This window comes from Rhagoletis pomonella, unplaced genomic scaffold (genome assembly GCF_013731165.1).
Source record: "Rhagoletis pomonella isolate Grant_MI unplaced genomic scaffold, Rhpom_1.0 Rhpom_scaffold_00281, whole genome shotgun sequence".
NCBI lineage: Eukaryota > Metazoa > Arthropoda > Insecta > Diptera > Tephritidae > Rhagoletis > Rhagoletis pomonella.
In genome coordinates this window covers 24,658-33,110 of record NW_023458835.1, presented here as the reverse complement: position 1 = coordinate 33,110, position 8,453 = coordinate 24,658, and the positions used below count along the sequence as shown (strand labels likewise).

Below are 8,453 nucleotides of genomic sequence, written 5' to 3'. Positions count from 1 at the left end.
AAAAGTTATCAAAACAAATTCTATGGGACTGAGAAATATTATTTTCTACTTTTTAGTCCATTTATAAAAGCGTTGTATATTAAAAAGTTTCTTATATTATTTATTTTCTACTTTTTTGTCCTGTCTGAATAAAAGTTTGCAATAGATATTAAAATAATTCAACGATATTAATAGAAAGGTGCACACACATGCATTTACATATGTATGTACATACAAACGAGCACCAATTAATTTTATTTAAAGAAATGGCGTGTCGTCTATTTCCGCCGTAGCAAACGTAGTACATAGGGCGACATCTAGATGTCATCTACCTCGCCCTATTCACTACAGCTGTCGCCCTATCCACTATGCTTTTTTATAGGAACTTTTCAAAGCTTTGCTTTGGTGTCGGACACACAACATTGAAAGTTTCTGGATCCACAACATTGAAAGTTTCTGGACGCACAACATTGCAAGTTGATAAAAGCGTTGTAAAAATATAGAAAAAGGTTTTTTCTTAACAGCGGTCGTCCCTCGGCAGACAATGGCAAACCTCCCAGTGCATTTCTGCCATGAAAAACAGCTTCTCATAAAAATACAATCGCCGTTCGGAGTCGGCGTAAAACTGTAGGTCCCTCCGCTCTGTGTGACAACATCAAGGCGCACGCCACAAGTCGGAGGAGAGGCTCGGCCAAACACTAACATATGTGTAAGCGCCAATCTATTATTAATGTATTCAGTAAAATTGGTTTGGCTAATTTTTTTCTACTTCCCATATTTTCAAAAAATGCATAATTTCCAATCGTAGTAGCAGCTCCACTATCAATTAAGCATTTTGTTTTGATAGTATTTATAGTAAATGTTATTATTGGTAATGTTGATTCCGAGGCTGCAAATGAAAATTTTCCGTTGCATCTATAACATCTACTTCCATCGGTTCTTGAGCTACAACATTACTAAAATTTCTACTTTGTTTTCGTGGTAAATTTTTAAAATTTCCTGAATTATAATTTTGATTTTGTTGATACATATTATTTGGATAAAAATGGTTAAAATTTTGATTTTGATGGTTTCTAAAATTTTGATAAGAATTATTTCTATTATATTGATTATCAAAATTTCGGAAATTATTTCTGCTTGAAAATCTATGAATTTTTAAATTTTTAAAATTTAGATTTTCGTTTTAAAAATTTTCACATGAAAATTTGTATTTAAAAAAATTGTTATGTTTTAAATAATTATTTGGAAAACTATACCCATGTTTAATATTTACTAATTTTATATCTTTTAATATATTGTTTTCTAAGTAAAAAGTATAAGCGGTATTTGTAAAATTAATATGATTTTGAAGTAAAAGAGATTTTATATGAATAGGTAAATAATTAACATAAATATCAAATATTAATTTTTCATTATTTTCTGGTGAATACAAACTATCTGGTTCCAAACTAAATTTTGTATTAATTTGACTTAAAACACTTCTCGCCACTTCTCAAATTAAAAAATGTTCTTTTAATGCCAAACTCTTCTTTGAGCTTCATGATTACTTTATCCCAAGTAGGATTTAATAAAGTTTCCACTACTCTTAGTGCCTTCCCTTGCAGCCGATTACCTAAAACAGTTTGTAATGTACCTTGATGTTCAGCGGGTGTTAATTGCAATACGGTTGTAACATCTCTTAAGTAATTACTTAATGTGTAATCGCTACTTCCGTTGAATGCTTGCTTCGCGTAAACTTTCTGCTAATGTTAAGGCCATTTTTGTTATTGCTTTAGCTGCAGTTGTTGTTGCTATTATTTGATTGTGTTTGTTGTAATTTTTTTGTTTCACTTTATTGTTGTAGTTGCTATTATTGATTTTTCTGCGGCTTATTGTTGTTGTAATTATATTCTTGTTGTTGTGAAAATCCTATTATTTGGTATATTAGATCTCCCAACGAAGCGTTGCGTTCTATATTTGATTTTTGTTATTTTATCTCAACGATAAGGTCAAATATTTTTCTTTCCAACGAAGATGTCCTTTGAAAAACTTTTTCCACAAAAATATAATAAATATTTGCTCTACACACGAAATGTTCGATCGCTGAATGTGATAATGAGACTATGCACATCCCACCCTCGTCGCCAGTAAACTAATTTCCAATAAAAGGTTTAAAGGTTTATATGAATATTTTTTATTTTAATGAATTTAACCTTTTGTTCGATATTTTCTTAAGAACTGAACAACTATGACAAAAATTGAAATTCAATTAACAATTATTTCCAAATACTGCTGAATAATATTAACATAAAAAGAAATACAGTAACAAACGGAAACAGTATTATTTATAACTATAATATAACTTACATAAAGATGCTGCTTGAAGCCAAAAATCGTTGATAAACTTTTGTTCCTTAACAAAACTACCGACATATTTTAGCAATTCTGATCTCATTTTCAATAAAAATTGTTATGTTTGAACATTTGGTGGATACGTGGGTCGCAACTCCCGTGATTGCGCCAAAGTTTATTTAAATAGAAAGAAAAATAAGACAGGACCAAGTGTATTAATAATAAGCTTTGCTTCGTTTTATTCAACAATATCGGTGTGATTATATATGTGGTTTCTAAGATTACCTTGTAATAATATGCTCGATGTGGTGGCTGAAATCGTCCGGTATCCTTGGTAGCTCGAAAGAAGTGACAAGTGGTCCGTTTTAGCAAAGTTAAGTCAAAGAACGTAGATAACAAGAAGGGACGAAAGTGCGCAACAGGGGCGTGCCTTCTCTTTTCATCCAATCAAAAAACGCACTAGGGCAAAAGAGAAGGCACGCCCCTGTTGCGCACTTTCGCTACAATTATAACGAGTTGCCCTTCTTGTTATCTACGTTCTTTGGTTAAGTTTACCTGCCGGCAGCCAACTGCTCGGAGGGGAAACTTAACGAAATTATATTTCAACGGGAAATAGTACATGTATTTGCTAACGGCGTAGCAATGAAGGTAGGTCGTATATATATATGCCTAAGTATGTTTGTCGCTCGGCTTAAGTCAATGCAATTTTATATTAGGGAGGTTCGACATTTTAATTATTTGGTTTTGTCTGGAGGCCTAAACATGCCGGCCCCCTTGCTATCAGCAACATCGGTCGAGCGCTTCAGCCACAACGCCTAACTAAGTATATACATGTAAATTAACGATTAATTTGAAATATATATATATATATTTTTTTTTATATAAGTCCCAGTGGAATGAAGCCTCCACATTACTTGGTCTACGCCTTAGTTTCCTAGCTAATGGGGAGAAAAATGGAAAAACACTTGTAAATAAAAGGTGTGGTTATCATTTTACGGGCATTCTTATTTGCGTTAAAAATTCATTCAATATTCCTTGATCAAAAGGGTAACATTGATAGTAATAACTGCCGTAGATACGACTTCCGTTCGACAAATTGAGGTTATTGGCCTTAACGTTTCTTTTCGCAAATAAGCTGACCAGTGGCGAAAGGCGGTGGGCAGCTGGCGAGGCCCCGTCTCCAGTCTACTTTGATCTTGATTGTGCCTGTTTGACCTCTCTCATCTATGCCGCAGGCGGAAAGGCTTGTTTTCCGCTCTACGGTGCTGCCGGTGCGATGACCGCGCTCAGAAAGGCCGTGTTTCCGATCCACGTTCCGGTGACGTTCGTGTACTAACAGGAGTCGGAAAGGCCGAATTTCCAATCCCCTGCTTATAATCGGGCGATATATTTTTTTTTTTTTTGGCTTTTTGGTATACATTTGTATGGATAAGTATATGAATATACTTATAATAAGTATATCATAGTTGGGTGGCGAGTAGAGATTAACTGTATGTAGCTATTATACATTTTATAATTTAAAAGCTTAAAAATTATCATTAGATGTATTAAGTAATGTGTGGTAATGTATGTGTGCATTATGTTGGAAGAGCATATATAAAGTGTGTGGGGCACCTTAATTTTCACAAACCGATGTATTGTAATCGATGTCGATTCCTTTCTCTCCCAACCATTTGCTGTCATATTGCTTGAAAGTCCCATGTACAATATGCAAATATCGTATACGATATTGCAAACATGCTTTGTGGAATGATTTGTTCGACAACAACTTGGCCTGCCGCCCGAGAATAAGATAAATATATGCGCTATGGTTACCTATGTAAAATTGTGCTAAGAACTACGAGCATTGCCTGTATTCTTCCTTTTTTTTGTTTTCCATCTGAATTTCATGATTTTATTTGCACGTACTAACCGTGTGGCTATCGAACAGTAGATGGTGCCGTAACAAAGCATTCTATGGGCCCTGTCACACGGTCAGTATTTATTGACGTGATCCAAGTATCGCGATATTTATTGACGGTGTAGCATGCAGTATTGATGGATCGTGATCCATATCGCAAACTTTTTAACAATTTTGAAATCAGGATCGCGGATCGCAATACAGTCAATAAATATTGAACGTGTAGCACTTTCAAAACGCGATGCACACATTTCGTCAGTACATCTTGTACTCTCATAATGCGAACATCGAAAACGTATTCGCTATGCCTTCGCTATCGGTGCTTTAAACCTTTCAAAACAAATTGAAAAAATTTTAATTAACATTGACAATTTTAAAATAATTGTAGAATGCATTATCTGTAAATTATTTATACAAAATAAAAATATTTTCTTGCGTCATAATAAGCGTTCAGCACAAAAATTATGCAAATACTGACGCGATAAATATTGAAATGTAGCATTCGTGCGCGATCCATCAATCCATCAATATGGATCGCGATCCAAATATCGTGATAATTACTGACCGTGTCACAGAGCCCTATGTACCTGCTCGTTTTGGCGGTGGGGGAAGAGTTGAAAGGTAGATGGCGCTAATATTGACAGCTGTCTGTACAAAGTGATGGGAAATCACGTTTCATACTTATTTTGCGAACTGTCCTGGCTAGCAACATTTTGTCGCCTTCAAAACCGTATTCACATTTTGTGCACTGTTGTAACCAGTAAAAAAGTAACAAAATATGCGCCAGGAAATATGCAACAACAGAAATTCAGCAAAATTTCGTAGCTGAATAAGTTAAAGATTTTACCATTTTCTGTTGTAAAGTATTCCGTCGCATGTAGAATAGGCCGGTAAAAGGATGCTTAAACTCTTGAAAAATAATAAAATTAAAAATTATGATCCTATAAACATTGTATCCAGTTCCTAAAAAACGCGAGAAGTTCCTGTAAAAGGGCACCCAAGACATTAAAAAGATATATTATTATATTAAAATTTCCAAGTCAGTATGCACCTCTCTAGAAAAGAAATGGTCATATACATATTTAAGTTCTCATAAAATGAATAAAAAAAAGAGCATTTGTATTGTTTTCTGTAAATTATATAGTGCAGACCTCACATAAGATTTAAAATTGAAAAGGTAAATGGTACCTTTTTTTCTATCACTGGCTATTTGCAGCATACTTTACAACTTTCCTGAATCACAAATGTCATTCTAGAAAGCCATGAGGGCGAAAACGGTAAGTATTGTAGGTTATTCTCATGATTCAATAATACAAGGTTCGATTAACTGACAGTTGTCTCTCTCGCACCGCTCCCTTAGCAGTGGCACCGTGTTGCTTCTTTGCAAATTTACAGGGAAACAGTGTAGCTTTGGTGTGAAATAGAAGTATAAGCTTTTGTGCAATATGTTTATTTGTATATGCATATGAAGCATATTTAACTGATGAAAACATAAACTGTTTTTAAATTGGATGTTTACATCAATCTCATAGTAGTCTTATCTTAATTTTGAGTCATTTTGCAGTTTTTATACAACTAAATAGCACATAAATTATGTAAATCACGTAGATATATCAATATTACGTTCAACATTTCGTTTAAAATGCCAGATTTCCTGCAAATACCTTAGAATTTACAAAAGGAATTTGACTACTAATTGCCTACTTTGCGTACTTTCCTACTATCATTTTCGCACCAAGATATTTCATTCTTCCCCTTTCTCCGTCCTTCGTAAATGCAACCTTTTGTAAGGGAGTGTCAAACCGCAGCTGTCAATAATTATCTAACCTTGTATTATTGAATCATGGGTTATTCTATAGAAAATTTTAATTAATAGTTTTTAGTTAATTTTCATTTCAATTTTCTTTCCAGAATTTGTCTTAAATACCGGATCATTTGGTGGGCCCCCTATGGACTGTTCGCACAATGTGGGGTTGGATGATAACCGACTGAACCCTTTATTGCATCCATCGATGCAATGACACTTTCGGCCTATTCCCAGGTGCCTCAATCAATAACTTCTTCGACTGCGGGCAGTGCAGCTGACTTAGTTTTGTGCAACGGTGGCGCATATAAGTATTTGGACGCAACTGCCATGGTTCCGACATGAAGATGGCACTACTATGGAACGGGGGCTATGATTGCGTGGTAATTCCAGCTACCTATGGATGGTGAAGGTGGTGGCACATAGCTAGCACACCATTCGTTTGTGTAGAATAAGTCAAACTGGAATGCGGTGGCGTGCAATGTGTCCATAGCAACATGTTGGTTGAATTGCGGGAATGACATGGCCGCAGAATTATAGGATCAATGCCATATTCCTCAGGTACATTATTTAAAGGGGATAGACGCCCCGGAACGTAAACGAAAGGTGTGTTTCAGTGGTGATGAGGCTTATAAGACGTTGTTAGCAAGCCAACCCTTAGTGGAGCGTAATTGGAAGCAACATGCCAAAAAGGCATATGCTATATGTAAACGCGATTATAACTTAAAGTACCAGTTGTGTTTAGTTAAAACAAGTGAATAAATTGACCACGATGTGAATCGTAGGTAGGTGGTTACCTATACTATGTTGTATGTATTTACCATAACTGCAATTATTATTAGTGCCTATACTTTTTTAACCGACTTCCAAAAAAGGAGGAGGTTATCAGTTCGTCGGAATAATTTTTTTATTTATACCCGAGCGCACTTGTGCGCAAGGGTATATTAATTTTGTTCACATAGCGGTTGTTTGCAACAGCCAAAACGAATCGAGATAGATATAGACAAATGTATACATAAATGCTCAGAATGAATAGAGAAATCGATTAAGCCATGTCTGTCTGTCCGTCCGTCTGTCCGTCTGTCCGTGTACACGATAACTCGAGCAAAAATTGAGATATCTCAACGAAATTTGGTATGTAGATTTTCGTTAATCCAAGGTAGGTTGGTAAATGGGCGAAATCGGACTGTAACCACGCCCACTTCCCATATAACGGTAATTTCCAGAAATACGAAAACTGCGATATTTTAGTAAGTACTGAAGATAATTCACTCAAAATTGATATTTACAATAATTTTTATACGAAAAATAAGAATATCATAAATTTTTGGAAAATGGGCGTAGCCACGCCCACTTATGGTTACATGTGTATATCTTGGTAACCGCTGCACCAATGTATTCCAAACTTGGCACAGTTGTTGGCCTTGGTACAGAATACTAAATGGCCGAAAATTTAAAAAATCGGAAAATAACCACGCCCACATCCCATATAACGGTAATTTAGAGAAATACAAAATCTTCGATGAATCAGTAAATATTAAAGCTTATTTATTCAAAATTGATGCTTGCAACAACTCTTTACCAAGAAATACGTTTATGGTAAAATTTTGGAAAATGGGCGTGGCACCGGCCATTTATGATCACATATATGTATATCGGTAACTGTTCTACCAATTTGTACCAAACTCGGTGTGGTTATTTTGCTTGCCACATAAAAGAAAAATGTTGAAAATTATTGAAATCGGACTAAAATTACGGCCGCTTTTCATATAACGGTAAATTTCAGAAATGCTTGAAACTGCAATATTTCGAAATTTAAGGACGCTAATTTACTCAAAATTGATACACCCCGGCTTACCATCTAGCGGTAGCTTTCGGAAAGGTGAAAAAACGTATATTTAATACTTGCGCCGGGTATTTAATGTTCGGCTCCGCATAACTTTGGACCACGTGAACCGATTTCGATAATTCTTTTTGTATCGGAAAGGTAGTGTCTCAGAGGTGGATCGTGAGATATATATATATATATATATATTTTTTTTTATATGAGAGTTGAAGTCGGTTTTTTTTTGCTAAAAGTTACTTGTTATTCATACTGATTGCCAATCCTAGAAGCTTAAGGTAATGCTATTGCAGCCTGTTACTAAGTGCTAATGCATGCATACATGCAAATATATGAAGAAAGTTTCAGGTGTTGTTTGTCGTTGGCGAAATTTGGTTTAAAAACCAAAACCTATTGAGCTGTTTGCAACAAGTCACCATTTCTCCCCTTTTTAATGGGCGTAGCCTATCAAAATCAAATATTCTATCAGATAGTGATTTTTCGTAAACATAAGCTTCTCGTTCTTTAATATTTGAAAAGGTGTAAATCCCGATTTTATTTTTCTTTATACATATCGATGGTTACGCCAAAGAACGTAAATAACAAGAAGGAACAAC

At 35.0% G+C, this 8,453-nt stretch overlaps 1 protein-coding gene across 2 annotated transcripts in view; it reads left to right on the top strand.

The window, feature by feature from the left end:
- LOC118750520 (Down syndrome cell adhesion molecule homolog) overlaps positions 1-6,798 on the top strand; it is a gene marked incomplete at its 5' end in the record, with an annotated part of 75,001 nt that extends 68,203 nt beyond the window's left edge. Inside the window, 1 exon segment of one of the 2 annotated variants that reach the window (XM_036485236.1) lies at positions 6,122-6,798. In XM_036485236.1, the coding sequence (XP_036341129.1) occupies positions 6,122-6,191 (70 nt within the window). 2 annotated transcript variants of the gene reach the window in all.
- Positions 6,799-8,453: the final 1,655 nt, after the last annotated feature.